The sequence below is a fragment of the Mus musculus genome, chromosome 4, assembly GCF_000001635.26.
Source record: "Mus musculus strain C57BL/6J chromosome 4, GRCm38.p6 C57BL/6J".
Taxonomy (NCBI): domain Eukaryota; kingdom Metazoa; phylum Chordata; class Mammalia; order Rodentia; family Muridae; genus Mus; species Mus musculus.
Window position 1 is genome coordinate 145,179,224 of NC_000070.6, and position 18,203 is coordinate 145,197,426.

The 18,203-nt window shown below is 44.8% G+C and overlaps 1 protein-coding gene across 15 annotated transcripts in view; it reads right to left on the bottom strand.

The window, feature by feature from the left end:
- The window catches only part of Vps13d (vacuolar protein sorting 13D), a 323,993-nt gene extending 308,179 nt beyond the window's left edge, over nt 1-15,814 (bottom strand). For 9 of the 15 annotated variants that reach the window (XR_003954929.1, XR_003954931.1, XR_881424.3 and 6 more), the window contains exons 1-3: nt 15,696-15,805; nt 11,273-11,443; nt 1,893-1,970 (exon numbers count right to left, since the gene is read on the bottom strand). Coding sequence is in view for 7 of the 15 variants with exons in the window: in XM_006538805.3 (XP_006538868.1) it covers nt 1,893-1,970; nt 11,273-11,369 (175 nt within the window). In the remaining 8 variants the exon portion in view is untranslated. Of the gene's footprint in view, nt 1-1,892; nt 1,971-11,272; nt 11,444-15,695 lie in introns of those variants that run through there. The other 6 variants (XR_390739.4, XR_881427.3, NM_001276465.1 and 3 more) reach the window with 5 other exon arrangements.
- Between the last annotated feature and the right edge of the window lie 2,389 nt (nt 15,815-18,203).

Here is an 18,203-nt window from a genome sequence, read left to right on the forward strand (position 1 = left end):
ATACAATGAATTAAACTGGAAAATACCCAGTGAGATTTTTCATATCAAATATGGATTACCTATTATGGAAACACTCTTCCAACTGGACCACATCTTGAATTTCTAAGAGGTATCTTTCTTCCTACCGTACTCACCTACACAGACCCTGGTCACAGAACTCATCACTTAATAATTGGCTGGTTGATGAGTATTTGTTAGGAGTTTTCGCGCTTACATATCTACCAAACATACCCACTGTAAACTAAAATGGACAACACAGTATATGGATAAAGAAACCTAATGCTCACAAGAACTTGGGCTCAGAGCTACCTCGCCTGTAGGTAGCTTCCCTACTTACTTCCCAACTTCTTCCATTTTAGCCAAGCCCTTAAACTCTGTGTAATAAAAGACATCTCACTGAACATGGTATCACATGCCTTTAATCCCAGCACTTGGGAGGCAGAGATAGGAAGATCTCTGTGAGTTTGAAGCCAGCCTGGTAACATAATGTATTTCAAGCCAGCCTAATCTATATAGTGAGCACCAGGCTAGCCAGGGCTACATAGTGAGACAGAGTCTCACAAAAAGCAAGGTAACAGTAGAGCATTGAGAACAGTGTTTTCCTTTGTGTGTGGCTCTGAGGAAAGACCCAAGGCCCTCATATATCCATGCTTGCTCAGCACGTCCTCTACACTGGGCTATAGCCCCTGTCTTCATAGTGGTATTTCTAATGATAAAATATTAAATGACTGACTGTCTAGTCCAAGAGCAAATTAAGAATATGGGTGACTGAGAATGAAGCTCAGTGATAGAATACTTGTTCTGAATGTACAAGGCTCTAGGTTCAATTAGCACCATAGGGGCAGGAGAAAATTTTTATTATTTTACAAAAAAAAAATCATGAAAAATTAGTTTTCTCTAGGAAAATATGACATATATAACCAAGCTTAGATGCCAATTTGAATTAATACAAAGTGGCAGTTATTTGTTTGGTTTGTTTGAGACAAGGTCATACTGCGTTGGGCTTGAATGCCTGACCTTCCTTCTCCTTCCCTGATGCTGGGTTATAGGCACGCTCTGCTATGCCTAGCCACAGTGGCAAGTACTGAATGAGTTTGCAAGAGGATATGAAGCAGTCTGACAGCAAAATAGAACTTCACACATCTTACTTTTTGTAAAAAACAAGGTCGAGTTTGCTAATACAAAAGACATAAAGAATTGGATTTTCACAAATATTAGAAAACGATCAATTTTCCCCCAAAGAGTTTCTCTTAATCCTTCAATGTTCGAAGACTCTTTTTCTAGAAGTAACCAGTGTCAGCATTCTTCAAGTTTTCAGATTCCAATCTGTCAGGGTCTTAGCTGGTGCAAAGACATGCACATATACACAAATAAATAAACATAAAAACAGTTGTAAAAATACAAGATATATAGATACTCTTATGATCTTGTGGTTTTCTGTGTGTGCAAGAGGGTTTAAGGGTGTGTGTGTGTGTGTGTGTGTGTGTGTGTGTGTGTGTGTGTGTGTGTGTGTGTGTGTTGCTAGGGATAGAATCCCGGGCCCTGTGCATGTTAGGCGCATGCTCTACCACTGAACTCTATCCCTAACCCTAGTCCCTGACTTTTCTGAGACAGGTTTTGCCTGTTTGTCTGTCTGTCTGTCTGTTTGTTTGTTTGTTTGTGATAGGGTCTCACTGTGCAGGCCTGGCTGGCCTGGAACCAGCTATATAGACCAAGTTGGCCTTCATCTCACAGATGCACCTGCACTTGGGTGAGACTGATGCACACTGACACAAACACTCACACTTCCTGTCTTCGTCCTCGTCAAGTAGATACCAACTCCAGGCCTTTTGACTCTCCTGTCCCAAACAACTTGATCCCCAAACCTTCCTCCCTCCTTCGGTTCCACGTACCAGCTTTGACTTCAAAGGGCAATTCCAGTTCTTTCAGGGCATCTTTCTTTAACGGGAGGTTTTCTAATTCAACAGCACCTAAAAACAAACCAGCATGAGATAAATGTTCATCCGACAAAGACTGAGCTGCCGGCTGCGTGCAGAACACTGAGGGTTAAGGTCATGGCAACACCACCACTAGCCAGAGAGTTTTGTCTGCAGGACTGATCTGACCACCCACTGTGAAGCACACATGACAGCTGAAGTGTAGAAGCCGGAAGAGCTTAGGCAAGATCCTTACTAAGTCTGTAATGGGTCAGAGAATAAATATGTTAAGCTTTATATCATGTCAATTGCATTTTTGTATTTCTTCTTTTTTAAGTTTATTACATTTATTGGAGGGGGTGGTGTGATATGTAGGCGGCCAGGAGTCAGTTCTCTCCTTGTCGTCACGCTTTGCAGCAAGTGCCTTTACCTCCTGAGCATCCTACTAACACTTCCTTTCCTTTCTTGACTCGTGGGTCTCACTATGCTGCCCAGGCTGACCTCAAGCTTCTGGGCTCATACTATCCCCGTGTCTTAACCTTCTGAGTAGCTAGACTAAAGGTACATGGCCAGCTTATTTATTTTTTCAAAGAAGGTTTAAAATGTAACAGAGGAGTTTAGTTCAGTTGGTAAAATGATCACTCACCATACACAAAACCCTGGATTTGATCCCTGTCATGACAATTTTGGCATTTTGGTTCCTTTAAAAAACACAGAAATATTATATATGTTCTCATTTTAATCCCAGGTGTGGGATGTGGAGCTGCTTCGGGTCATCCACAGCAGATGAATATGATTTGCCTCGTGCTCTAGCACGGGCATGATTTTGCCAGGACCAGATGGTCTCTGTGATTTTGTAGTCATTGGAATTCTGGGGACCTTTCTGAGGGTAAACAAATGCTAGGAACTCAAGATGTGAGATAGGGTGTTGTCACTTGGTGGGTGGTTGCTGTTGGTTGTTGTTGGTTGTAGTTTGTTAAGTGGTCATGTGCAAGAAGAAATTAGATATCCTGACAGCAAAAATCAAACTTGACCCAAGGAACTTGATGGCCCTGCTGAGCAGGAAGTAGTTTAACAATAATGTTGCTCCCTTTCCCCTGTATCCTTTTTTTCTCTCCTAGCTAGTCTTATGGCATCGGAAGGGTGGGAAAATGGTGGAGAAGGGAAGAAGAAGAAACCAAAAAGTAGTCAAAGTCCAGCTACAAATCCCCATCAAAGAAAACACACTACAGTGGTGTGCTCCTGTGATCCACAACCCAAGACAGGGTCAAGAGGATCAGAAGTTCAAGGTCATTCTCAGCTACACAGTGAGTTCAAAGCCAGCATGGGCTAAAGATTCTGTCCTTTTAAAAAAGGAAAAAAAAAAAAAATAAAGGTAAGGGCTGGTGAGATGGCTCAGTGGGTAAGAGCACCCGACTGCTCTTCCGAAGGTCTGGAGTTCAAATCCCAGCAACCACATGGTGGCTCACAACCATCCATAACAAGATCTGACTCCCTCTTCTGGAGTGTCTGAAGACAGCTACAGTGTACTTACATATAATAAATAAATAAATCTTTAAAAAAAAAAGGTAAAAGACAGAATTTCAGCACTTGGAACATAGAGTATGAAGGAGCAGGAATTTAAGGTAATTCTAGTCTACATAGAAAATTCTGGGCTGGACTAATTACATGAAACCCTGTATCAATCAATCAATCAATCAATAAATAAATAAGGGACAGCAAGATGGCTCAGCAGATAAAGGCAGTTGATGCCACGCCTGAAGATCTGGGCTCAATCCCCAGGACCCATATAGTGCAAGGAGAAAACAGACTCCCAAAAGTTGTCCTCTGATCACTTGTACTCTTACGAATGTGCAGAGGCACTTACAAACAATTAATTAGTTAAAGCCATCTTAAGCTCCCAGGTCAAATTTGGCCTGCTGGTTAATTTGAAGACCCTCAGTTTAGGCTAACAGTTCTCACAAGAGTGACATCACCCGACTCTCTAAGATGAAGTGTAGGCCCCGGGCCCTCCCAGAAATCTCCCAAATCGGAATCCCTGGGGTTAAAACACAGAATCAGTTGTTTTTTAACAATCAGTGCCAGCCCTCAGCAATGCCCTTCCCCAGTAATTGATCATAGGTCACAAAATGCTTGAGAACCTATGGTTTACTTAATAAAACTGAAGTTCAGTGCGGTAATGTACGTCTTTATTCCAGAACTTGAGATGCAGAAGCAGATGGAGCTTTATGAGGCTAGCCTGGTCTATAGAGTGAGCTCTAGGGCAGCCAGGGCTATGTAGACCCTGTTTCACAATAGATTAGATTAGATCAGATCAGATCAGATAACAAAATAAACAATAAAGCCAGTCACCCAAAGGCCAGTTACTCTTTCTTCGGCCTCTCTGCTCCTTCCTTGAGGCATAACTTATCAGAAGGCCAGGGCCAGAATGTATGATGACTTCAACTCAGGTATGCAAAGACAAGGCAGCCAGATCCAGCTCTGCTCTCATTTGCAAATATTCCCCAAAGGTCCATGAATTAAAGGATTATCCCCAGCCCATGACACTATTGGGAGGTAGTGAACCTTTATATGGGTGGGCCTATCTGGTAGAAGTTAGGTTACCGAGGACAGGCCCTCTAAAGTGACTCTGAAAATGGGGCCCCTTCCTGACTCTGCTTCCCATCTGCCCAGAAGCAAGCAAACTGGGTAAACCAAAACAGTGAACCAAAATAACCTTTCCTCTTTTTAAGGTGATTGTCTCAGGTATTTTATCACAATAAGACTGACAAACAGGATCATCTGACTATGCAAGGCGTTCATCTTCATACATACAACCAAACTGTACCCTATATAGGCCACAGAGCATAAGAGAAGACACTCTCTAGCACAGACTGTTGAAAAGAGGACCTTGATGTCATAAAACCGTTTGCAGGACACAGAACAATTTCTGAGCCTTGAATCTGTCTGGGATAGGTATTTTTGAGAAGAGAGAGTACAGACAACAACCATTAATGGGTAGGAAGCCAGGAATAGGGCAGACAAGGCTCACTACAAAGGCGTATTACATAGGGACGGTACTTTCCCAGACTCTAAAGAAGAGATCAAACCTAGCAATTTAGCAGGTTCTAACCAAGCATGAGCTTTTGTGGGTTTTTTTTTGGGGGGGGGGCAGGGGGACATCCACATAGGGTCCCACATTGCATAAAAGTAACTAACCTAAAGCAAAAGAAACCTATTTCCACAGTTGGAGAGAAAATTATCATAAAGGAGAATAAATCAGAAAATGATTTCTTAGGTGAAAATGACTTTCAGATAGACAATTACTGTTTCCTTTTTTTGTTTTTGTAGCACTAGGGATTGAAGGCAGGCTCCTGCACATGAGAACTAAGTGCTCCAGTGGAACCATGCCACATTTGAACTGAGACTGGACTTGTTTTCCCATATGCTAATCAGTCACAAAGGCAGGTGGTCCCTAGGTTTTCCTGGCCACTGCATTATTCAGAAATAGAAACTTACACCATAAAACGTTAAAGAAGCTGAAGTACAGGCAGCGCAGGAGGTTTAGGAAGGAAAGAGAAGGAACAGAAGCCTGCAGCAAGCCAGCAGCCTGGGAACAGCAAAAACACAGTAACGGTTCAAGACAGAAGACACACTAGTGTCTCCCCAACACACACACACACACACACACACACACACACACACACACACACTCAAATGTGTGCCCATGGTCTGCTGTGCTGAGTAAGGTCCCGCCCTGCCTGCTAGGAAGGATTGCTCCTAAGACTCATGCAGCAAAGCACCTGAAGGAGGTAGACACTTTTGAAGCGAGAATGCCACCCACTGATTTCCAGGCAGACAATTTCATGGATGGCTCACCCCAAAATTCCTCATCTCACACTGGCCAGAGATCTACACACTAACACTGTAGTGAACTCGGGCATCTCCCACCTCTGTTGACTACCAGTTCTCTTCATCCTGCTCCAGGTTATTTATAGGACCAGGCTGAATGGGATTCAGAAAACAAGGAGAATTGGCATGTGCAGTCATTACCCAGCAAAGCCTTTACTTTCTGACTCCAAAACATCCTCCTGTACCTACAGGTTCCCAGTCCCTGCTCTTGGGATCCCCTCCTCGTGGACTGTGGTTACCACTGTGCAATCCACTGAAACCCTTTTTAGCTCGCACAAACGCTACACCAGTTTTCCCCAGGCCCTACAGATAAAACAAAGAGTTCCTCTCCTATGCACTTAAATGCATAATATAATTTTTGTAATTAAAGGCAGAGTCTCACAGTGTCACCCAGACTAGCTAGAACTCACTACATACCCTAGACTGGCCTTGACCTCACAGCATTCCTTCCTGCCTCATCCTCTCAGTACTGGGATCACAGGAGCAAGACATCACATCCAGCTATGGCTTCTAGCTCAAGTGCAGACATTCAGTGATGACTGCCATGTGGGCAGGAACTTTACAGGCTGAGGCTGAAAGATGATAATGACAGCACCTACCACTTACTGAGATCTCACTATGTGCCAAGTACTTCATCATTATCTCACCCTCCCACCCCACCCCCAAATAGTAGGCCTCAAACTCATGCTCCCCTGATCTCCCACCCACTCATGCAACGCCAATGTTCTACCACCAGGCTATAATCGCAGTCCCTAGATTATCTCATTCATTCATATATATATATTCATATATATATATATATATATTTTTTTTACAGGCTGGAGATATGGGTCAGCAGTTAAGAGCACTAGTTGCTCTTCCAAAAGACCTGGGTTCAAATCCCAGCACCCACATATCAGCTCACAACTGTAATTCTAGTTCAGAGGGATGACATCCTCACACAGATATACATGGAGGCAGAACATCTCCATTTTTTTAATTTAAAAAAAATGTATATCTACCATGAATTTGAAAGAGCAAGGAAGGGTATATAGGAGGGTTTAAAAGGAAAGGGAGGGGGTAAATTGTATAATTATATTATAATTTCAAAAAGATAAAATATATAATCTTTCAAATATTTAATACATGGGAGGCTTTAAGTGAAAGTGGCCCCTACTAGCTCATATATTTCAATGTCTGGTTCTCCAGTTCATGAGGAAAGAGGGGAAGTGTGGTCTTGTTGGGGGAGATGTGTCACTGGGGATGGGCTTTGAGGTTTCAAAAACCTATACCAGGCCCAGTGGCTTTCTACCTGCAACCTGCAGATCCAATCAGATGGGAGCTCTTGGCTCCAGTTCTAGCACCATGCCTGCCTGCCTGCCTGCCTGCTGCCAGGCTTCCTGTCATGATAATCATGGACTAATCTTAAACTGTAAGTAAGCCCTCAATTAAATGCTTCCTTTTATAAATTGCCTTGGTTGTGGTGTCTCCTCAGAGCAATATATCAGTAACTAAGGCAATACACTCTAATTTTTAATTTTATGTACATGGGTGTTTTCCCTGTACATATCATCTGTGTGCACTTCTGTGCCTGGTACATGTAGAGTCCTGAAGAAGGGATCAAATCCCCTGGAGCTGGAAGTTGCAAGCTGCTAAGTGGGTGCTGGGAATTGAATCCAGGTCCTTTGGGAGAACAACCAGTGCTCTTAACTGCTGAGCCATCTCTCCAGCAAATGCATTATCTCATTCAATCTTCCTAACGAAGCAAAGAAATATTACACGTTGAGTATCCCTGTCTGAAATACTTGCAATTTCAATTATTTCAGGTTTGGGGGACTTTCTGCCTTTGATAAACTTTACTGGTTGAGCACTCCCAAACAAAATTCAAACATTCAGAGGCAGGGTTCTAGTTCAGTAGGTAGAACACTTTCCTGTTCATGTGTGGAACCATGGGCTCCACATCACCACTGCAGACTGGAAGTGTGCACACCTGTAAGCCTACCACTTGGAGGCTAGAAGATCAGAAATTCAGCCATCCTCAGCTTCGTATCAACTTTAAGGTCTATATGAAGAATCCAGGGGCTAGAGAAGGCAGATGGTAGAACCAACTGCCACCAAGCAGAACAACCTGAGTTTGATCCTTGGGACCACACTGTGGAAGAAGAGAATAACTCTCACAAGTTATCTTTTGACCTCCACCTATTCGATATGGCACACACACTCCAATCAACCAATTAATCAATACAATCGAAAGTAAGAAAAAGGGGGGTGTGGAGGAAAAAGTAAAGGGAATTTTTTTTTTTTTTTTTTAACAAAACAAGGTTTCTCAGTGTAGCCCTGGCTGTCCTGGAATTTTCTCTGTAGACCAACCTGGGTCTCATACTCATAAAGATCTGCCTGCCTCTGCCTCTTGAGTGCAGGGAACAAAGGTGTGAGCCACTACTGGCGGGCTGGAAAACTAATTTCTAAAACTATTCAAAATGCAAGCACAGTGCCCTGCTATCATGGGCTTTTTGCACTTGGTCAATACTAAAGTGCTCCACATTTCAGAATCTTCCAGACTGCAGATGCTCAAACTGCTCATCAGCTTCTCAGAGGCAGTTTGCTTAGAACCCTCAGAGGTGGCTAAGTGGTGTAGCACCAGAGGTCACAGGCAGTCTATCTGGCCTGAGGTGAAAGAGGGAGAGATGGTGAAGAAGGCCTTTGATGGCCACCACAGTCACTGGCAGCTTGTAAGCAGTGAGAGCAGGGTCAGAGCTCGAGCCTGAGTTGTAGTCCCAAGTGCAGAGCCCTGCCCACAACAGGTGCTCACTAAGTGTTGGCCAAGTGCAACCTCTGTCCTCCAACTACTCATGCAGTCGTTGGCATTCTAACTACTTCAGGACACATCAGCTGACCCTGTGCTGACCATCCTGACAATGGATGATGAGGACTAACCTGCACTACAAGCCCACTACATGCCAAGAACAGCTCTAAGCTCTCTGACCCACATCCTCAGAGCCCTATGGGATGATTAATAACTTCTCACATGCAGAAATTGAGTAATGTGTTCAAGTTGCTGATAAATATTACAACTGAACACAAACTCAGTCTGGTATAAAAATCATCTTTTTTTTTTTTTTTCTTTTTCCTCCTTTTTGTCCCTTCCAGGCAGTCCAACCACAGGAACCCACAATAGCCCAGCCACTTGAACAATGTCATATTTGTATCTCCCCACACATTTAACAACAGTAAATATTTGATACTAGTTCAAAATAAGGGTGTCTTTCCTGTCTAACACCCTGTGCCCTCAATCACACTCCACTATGTCAAGACCAACAAATACCATCAGTTCCTTCCCACAGCCAGTCTCCCAGTTCATAGTCATGCTTCCACATGACTTGGACTCCTTAAGTAAAGGGTCAAGCCGGGCGTGGTGGCACACGCCTTTAATCCCAGCACTCGGGAGGCAGAGGCAGGTGGATTTCTGAGTTCAAGGCCAGCCTGGTCTACAAGGTGAGTTCCAGGACAGCCAGGGCTATACAGAGAAACCCTTGTCTTGAAAAACCAAAAAAAAAAAAAAAAAGTAAAGGGTCAAAACTAACACCAGTTATGGAAGAAAAACATTCCTCAAGGTTCCATATCATAGCTTGTTTTTTTGTTGTTGTTTTTTGTTTTTGTTTTTTTTTTGTTTTTGTTTTTTTGAAACAGGCAGGATCTATCTAGTCCTGGCAACTCACTATGTAAGAGCAGGCTGGCCTCCAACTCAGACATCTGCCAATCTCTGAGTCCAGAGTGCTAGAACTAAAAGCAATGTCTCCCTATGTCCAGTTGCATTCTATAGATTTAAAGGCCAAAGAGAACAACAGTCCTTAAAGAGGATGCTAGAAAAGTTACCCTAAACAGCACAATGATGCATACAATTGTTATAAGACATATTCTAAGCTCTGTGTGTGGTATGCCTGCAATCCCAGAACTTGGGAGGCAGAGGCAGGAGGATCACCACCAGTTTGAAGCTGGCAGAGGCGTCATGGTAAGCGTCAGGTTCAGCCAGGACTACAGAGTGAATGAAAAGCAGCCGGATGGGCCAAGGAGATGGCTCAAAGCGTAAAGGTGCTTCCTGCCCAGCCCAACTATGATCCTTAGAACACACAGTGAGAGAGAGAACCAACTCCCAAAAGTTGACCTCTAACTGCCCCATATACACCATAGCGTGTGGACCCATAAATGTACAAAATAAATAAATGCAACTTTAATCTTTCTTTTAAGTCAGGGTTCCACTGTGTTGATCAGGCTGGCCTTGAACTCACAGAGATCCACCTGCCTCTGTTTCCCAAGTGCTGGGATTAAAAGAATTGACACTTTAATTAAAAAAAAAAAAAAAAAAAGGGAACATTCTGCCTAGAAGTGCTGAGATCAGAAATCCGTCACTAGTACCTCCAGATCCATCACATGCCTTAAAGCTCCATCTCGCCAGTGAACAATACGCCACCACCTAACTCTGCTCTTAATGAGGGAAGCTGAGCCTGCAGTGCTCTCCCAAGCCTGCTACCTGCAGTCTCCAGGTACCCGGGCACACCAACAAGTCTCACTACTGCAAACTCTCCACTTTTGCTTCCCACTAGCTTCCTTCCAAGAACTGAGAGGAAAGTGGAGAGGAAAGACTCCATTTCTGTCTCTAAAGAAAGGAAGGAGAGGGTAGGGGACAACCAAACCACACTAGCTTCCCACGGCCACCTCAGTCAATCCTGACAGGCCTGGGGACGGGAAACTCCTGGAACAAAATGGGTCCAAGACAAGGCAGTTCTGGTCCTGCTCTCAGAGTGTGGAAACCCACAAGCTATTATTCCCCCCAGCCTGGTCCTGGGCAAATCCTGTTCCTGGGACACTGCACTTCCTCCCTCTCCACTAGCTTTGACTTTGCTTGCTGGCAGTCAGATCTTAAGGAAGGGTCTTACTTTGTATCCCTGGCTGGCTTAGAACTCGGTATGAAGAACAGGCTTACCTGGAAACCAAAGTAGACCAGGCTAACCTGGAACTCATAGAAATCCACCCCTGTGTCTCTAAAGTACTGGGATTAAAGGTGTATACCACACCTAGCTCTATCTTCTTTCTCTATATACATTAAACCAGTGGTTTGCAACCATCCTAATGTTATGACCCTATAATAGAGTCTCATGTTGTGGTGACCCCCACCCCAATCGCAAAATTATTTTGTTGCTACTTCATAACTCACACAAACCCACAGGTAAATTCGGGCACATGAGGGACTCTGGATTAGGGACGGTGCAGGAAGGCTGCTAACCTGAGTCTGACACCACCCTCCCCAACCCACATGGTAGAGGAAAAGAACCAACTTGCACAAGTTGTCCTCTGACCTCCACATGGGCACCATGGCACATGCATGACCTTTCCACACAGACAGACAGACATACATAAGGTGTGTAAACTTTTATTTTTAAAGACAGAAACACCACATTTTACTGAAGAGAAATGAGTGTGCTTACCTTTGAGAAGTGCAACCGACAGCTGGTCAGTGTTCAGGTTATTGACATATTTCCCCAAATAGGTATTGAGAACCCAAGCCACCAGACCTTCCAACATGACTATTTCCTCAGAAAAAGGTGCTTAAGAATCATGGATCAGTCTTTTATTTCTCTCTCTCATGGTCTCTGAATCTATAAAAGAAAAAGGGGAAAAAAAAAGTTAACAGAGCACAGCTCGGTGTGGTGTGGCACGCCATAATGCTGGCACCTGGGAGGTAGAGGCAGTCGGGCTTCTCAGAGTTCCAGACCTGCCTAGTCTAGAATTCCAGGCCAGCCAGGAATAAATAATAAGTTCCTGCCTCAAAACAACAACAAAAAGTACCTAGATGTATTTCTGTGTTGACTCACAGTTCTGCTTGCCTCGAGCTGGATTCGGGAAGATGGGCACCCATACTGATCTTCAGCTACGGGGACAGTCACTTGGAAACTCTGAAAATCACCTGCAATTTGAAGCTAAGCCTTCTAGTCAGCTGTTCTCTGACATCCTTCCTTTGGGGTAGACTTGGGACCAGACTGGCCTCATCAGAGCTTTTCACAGGGGCAACCTGGCAACATTTGAAGAAGTTTTTTTTTTCTTTTCTATGTATATGTGTGTGCACTGTACGCATGCAGGAGCCTGCGGGGGCCAGAGGAGGGCATAAGGTGCCTGGAACTTGAGTTATAGAAGGTTATGAGCCTCCATGTGGGTGCTGAGAACCAAACTCAATTCCTCTGCAAGACTAGTGTTCTTAACCACTGCCATCTCTCCAGCTCTGTGAAGACGTTTTTGGTTAATTGTTACTTCGGATGCTGCTTGGCTATCTTGTGAGGAGGGTCTGTAGAAGCTGATAAGCATCTTACAATATTCACGACAACCCCAATCAGCAAAGACTAATCCAAGCAGAAAATATTCAAGAGGCTATGTGAATGAAATTCACACTCTACAACTCTAATTAGGGTGTCCTAATTAAAATTAGCAAATTTATTCATTAGGCTCATTCATAAAAATCACCTAAATGGAAGAGAAAGGCAATGCTTTATCACTGACCTTTTTTTTTTTTTCTTTTAGACCAGAGTCTAATATATCCAAGGCTGGTCTTGAACTTACCACATAGCTGAGGACATATCCTTGAACTTCTAACTCTCCTGTTCACCTTCTTAGGAGGTGCTGGGATTACAAATCTGCACCATCACATATGGTGTATGTGGTGCTGGGAACTGAACCTAGGGCTTCAAGCACACTAGGCAAGCACCCTGCTCACTTAGGTACATCTCCAGCCTTATCACTAATCTTCACCAGTCCCATTGATGCTGACCTAATGACTATTTTAGGTCAGCAAAGGCAAACACCACAAGTGCTCTGGTTACCGGTTCAGCCTTTAGATTCAGTACTAAATCACGATTGCTTGTTACAATTAGTATAACGTTGTGTTTGCAGTATTATAAAAATATAGATTATTTTATTAAACACACACTTAATAAACACTCTAAAGCTTATCAGAATATTGATTGGCAATTAAAGTCAGCTTTCCTTTCTTTCATCTGCTGTTAGTATGTAAAGGATACTTTAGCTAATATCTTTAAAAGTGTTCCACTGGGGAGCTAAAGTCATGGCTCAATGGTTAAGAGCACTGGCTGCTCTTCTAGAGACCCAGGTTCAATCAATTTCCAGCAACCACCTGGTAGTTCACAACCATCTGTAGCTCCAGTTTCACAGAATTTGATGCCCTCTTTGTACTCCATAGACACCAGGCACACATGCGGTCCACAGGCATTCATACAGGCAAAACACTCATAATATAAAATAAATTTTAAGAAAAGTTTTGCCTAAAGTTGCATAGATATTTTTACTCTTACAGTTAGGTTGAGGGGCATCCAAATAGCTCAGAGGAAAAAGGCACCTGCTACCAACCTGAGAGCTTGATTTCCATCCCTAGGGCCCACATGCAGGAGAGAAGTGGCTTCAGAAAACTGTCCTCTAACCTCCACTTGCATGCTGTGGTATGGGCACACCGCCCCCAGACCCGAATGCATATATACACACAAAAATAAACATATTTTCTAAGTGAGCATGAGAAAGATTAAGAAAAAAAAAGTTTAAGTGAGAGGCAAGAATGGCGATGCAGGCCTTTATCTCAGTACTGGCAGGCAGAAGCAGGTGGATCTGTGAGTTTAAGGGCAGCCTGGTCTACACAGCAGTTCCAGAACAGCCAGGGGCTATATACCCTGTCTCAAAACAAAAGTTTAGCTGGGTTCTCAGATCACTGGTCTAATGGACTCCAGTAAGGACTCTAAGCTGTAAATCTTGCTCCTAGGCCATCAAGTTGGTCACCAGCCACCACACCAGCCATTCCAGATTTCCTGTGGCATGTGTCCCACTTGGAACCAGACTATTTTCAGGATCATTTCCAAGGACTTTGCCCCATGACTAGTGATTTATCTTACTGCCAGGAGATACACTCACCCCAAGGAAAAAGCTAACAACATAAGACAGACCCAAAACAAAAGCTCCCCTAAAAGTTGACCCAGCCTCAAAGGAAGGCAGATATTTACTTGTCTATGCAAGACATAATTATAATCAGGGACAGTTAAAAAAAAATCAATTAACTCTTCAGGGTGATGATCTACACCTTTAATTCCAGCACAAGGGAAGAAGAGGTAGGCAATCTCTGAATGGAAGGACGATCATCTCATTTACATAGGGGTTCCAGGCCAGCCAGAGCTACAAATTGAGACCCTGTCTCAATAACAATATTAATTTTGCAGAAAATGCACTTTATTGTCTTATTTCTTTCAAAAGAATTGGGGGGGGTAGGTTATGCTCCAGATATAAAGCCAAGAATCTGGGGAGGGGGACTCCTCGGCATTTGCTTTCAAGGTCACAAAAACAATTTTTAAAAATTTTTAATCAAAAATGCTTCACAGTGTAAATAAACGTTTCTCTATTGTCATTTCAACAAGGTAAATCTATTAAAAACACAATGTGAAGCTGACTACCTTGTTTTATTATGTGAGCCTCAAACAGTCCTGGGCACCAAGCCAAGGCTAAAGTAATCTTTATTTTTGTTATTGCCATTAATTTCAGCCCTAAAAGCCAACTCTCCCTAAAATGCCAACTCCAGATGTTTTCCCAGTAAAGAGAAACTACTGTCGGGCTAGCATGGTGTCTCAGAGGTGAAGGAAATCGCTACCAAGACTGAGTTTAAACCCCAGAACCCATATGGTTAAAAAGAGACTACAGACTCCCACAGGTGGTCTTCTGACAGCTGCCCTCCTCCAGCCCCCAATACACATAAAATAAGTGTAAAATAAATTTACTTTTCCAGGAAACTATTGTCGTTTTGTACCCATGCTCTGCCCCTTCCATACTTATTCTCGATGTAGAAGAACACAAAGTACACATTTAAAAGTACACATGAGCTGTTAGCGCCCTACAGATGTTCTTCTGCTCCGTGTGAGGCCCAAGCCAGAAAGCATCCATTAGCTCTACTAAGCATCTAGAGCAGGCTTGAGGCCACTTCAAGGATTCCCTTAAGGAATCTGGTTTCAGGGAGGTCCGCCAGGCTGGCCAGAATCCCAGAGTATTTATATGCTCATCAGGACTTCTAGGCAGCTGCCCGGTAATAACCCCCACCTGGCTTCCCCTATCTGGTGTGGCAGGTGACACTGAGGGATCTGGGTTCAACCCACAGCCTGGGCAGACAGCCGGACATGACCTTGAGCCAGGCCCCACCCGAGAAGAGGCCAGACCGGGGAATAGGAAGCACTGGCATTTGGACCTGGAGAATCCCTGTGCCAGGCAGCTAGGGCTGAGTGCTGAGGGATTCCAGGAGCTCTGCCACAAGGGGACAACTCCAAGTGTGTGTCAGGCCGGGGGCTCCGCAGGAACGCGAAGCTTCCCTGGCCTTTCCATATCTCCGGTCTGCTGTCAGAACCCCAAGCCTGGCAGCAACAGGGGACAGAGCCACCAAGCCTAGAGAAGATGGCTCTCTAGGGGTAAGAGAGGCGAAGAGTGTCCCCTACAAGAAGGAAAAGTTGGGAAGAGAGGGACCCTGGGGACAAACCTAATGTCCCCACCCAGAGGTGACCCCAGAGGGGATGGAGGCACTGAGGGAAGGGACGCCGCCCCACTAGGGGTGTGCTGAAGAGACACTCGCACGTTGGAATCAAGCCTCGGGAGACGTGACACCCAAAATCCAGTGGTGTCTCCAGGCTGCAGAGACCGGTGCCCCGAGCCCGGGCCTGAAGTGCCAGCGACTCTCGGGCTCCGGGGTCCCCGCGAGGGCGCCCGGGCTCCGGGAGAGGCCGGCTGCCGCGGACCCCGAGTCGGGCCGTCGGAGCACAGCCAGGTCGATCGCGTGGCCGCTTTCCTTGAGGTCCTCCGCCTTGACCGCCGCCCCCCTACCTGTCGCTGTAGCTGTAGCTACCGCTGTCGCTGTCGCTGCCGCCCAAGCCCGGTTCTGCGAGGTGCTTCCTCTCCGCCACTCCTCAATGGCGGTGACTAGAGCGCTAGACTCGACCAATCGAGTGGCTACGTACCTGGGCCTGGCCAGCAGAGCACCGAGCCGTCGATGGGGCGCCCCCTAGCGTCCGCAGCCGTTCCTGTAAGGGCGGCGGGTGCCTCCCAGTATGCTGGGGGCTTAATGAGCAACAGCTCAATCAGCCCCGTTTTACAAATGGGTAAACTGAGAGCCGGGACAGTGTAGGAATATAAATCATCCTAGTTCAAACATTATCGTGCCTCCAAAACCGCCCTGCTTTCCATCTGCCTTTTTATCCCACCACCAATAATGACCCCTTGACTGCCACTGAAGTCTGTAATTCAAACCATGCCTTTAGCCCTGCTTAAACCACTCCCCCCACTACACTTGTATTAAAATTCATCTCCTGGGCTGTCAAGATAGCTCAGCTGGAACAGGACCTTGCAACCAAGCCAGATGACCAATTCCCAGCACCCATGTGGTGGAAGGAGCGAACTGATTCACCCAAAGTGTCCTCTGACCTACAGGTGTGCCTGCCCACATATACACACAAAATGAATAAATGCAAATTTTAATTAAAAAAATACCTCCTTCTGAGCATTCAGGAAAGTTAATAGTTGGAAGGCAGCTTGGGCTACATAGTGGGTTCATCCATATCCTGTCTCAAACCCCATCCTCTCGCTTTTCCACCCCCAAAATACACACACAATACTTCTTGAAGGCAGGAACCACTATATAAAGCCAGGCATGGTGGCACACACTTGTAAGCATACACACTGAGCCCAGGGCTCAGGAGGTAGAGAGAGAAAGGAAGATGAGGTGTCTAAGGTCATTCTCAAGATACGTAATGAATTGGGGGCCAATCTGGGCTACTTGAGACTGTCTCAAAAATAAAACAAGTAAAAAATAAAAACCCTCTGTACTGTGCCACACTAAAATTTGTCTGGTCTTATTCCCTTTCTATGGCTTTCTCTGGTTCACTTGACTCACAAAATGCTTCAGTTCCTGCCTCCAGTCCTTTGCATCCGTCATTCTCTCTGCTTAGCATGCTGTTCTCCTAGATCAGTGCGGTCCTACAGAAGTATAATGCCAGCCCCAAATAGACTCATTTGTTACTTGCTATATCAAAAGAGATGAGCCAGTCGGGCGTGGTGGCACACGCCTTTAATCCCAGCACTTGGGAGGCAGAGGCAGGTGGATTTCTGAGTTCAAGGCCAGCCTGGTCTACAAAGTGAGTTCCAGGACAGCCAGGGCTATACAGAGAAACCCTGTCTCGAAAACACAAAAAACAAACAAACAAACAAACAAACAAACAAACAAAAAAAAGAGATGAGCCTGGAAGGTATAGCTCAGTAGTAGAGTCCATGTGTGATGCTGGATTAAGTCCCTAGGACCAATGACAATAAGGTGGGGGGAGAGATAAAGGGAAAATTGCTTAGTAATTTAGTCACTCTGATGAACCAAAATACTCTGATCACAACATATAACCAACAGCAAACAAACCTTGTTTGTGCTGATTTCTGAGATCGAGTCTCTGCATATAGCTCGGGTGGGCCTCAAACTCAAGATCATCCTCCTGCCTCAGCCTCCTGATCTGTGCCTGATTTGTGCCATCGCACCCGGCAGAAGGATGGTTAGGAAGATATATTAGTGCTGTTTTACTGAAGGTTTTTGAAATCCAGGAATATTTTATACTGTGTTATCCCTAGGACAAACCAGAGACTTTGAGTACTGGGTGAGCAATTGGAAGTGACTAGCTGCACTCTGAATGGCCACGGGGCGGAGCTAACTGCTCCTTTCTCTGCACTTCCCACTTCATAGGACATTTACCCCATCCCCCATGAAATTCTCTCATCCATTATTCTGTTGTGCTTTTCTCTTTACAAACTTGTTTTTTACTTTTAATCCTATATAATCACACACACATGCATGCAAATGATCTTCATATTGCATTCATTCATATTCTTGATGTTTGTTTGGCTGTCTAGGCTGGCCTGAAGCACCCTATGGAGCTAAAACTGGTCTGGAACTCCTGGCCCTTCTGACTCCGCCTCTGAAGGGCTGGAATTGCCATGTGAACCATTAGGACCATCTCTTCACAGGGCTTAACGATATTTGAAATGATCTGTGTGTTTGTCTATTCCTGCATTATCTTTCCTAACCCTGACTCTAAAGCAGATGTTTTGTCTTGATGCCAGTGTTTCCCCAGCAAACATTGTCTGAGCTCCAGGTGATGGCACACACTTGCAAACCCAGCACTTGAGAGATGGAGACAGGGGAGGTAGGAGGTCAAGACCCTCCTCAGTTATATAGCCAGTTTGAGAGCAGCCTTGGACTACATGAGACTCTTCCAGGAGGGAAGGGAGGAAAAGGGAAAGGAGGGAAGAAAAGGGGAGGAGATTGGGGGGTGGGGAGGAATTCCCAAGTGTATT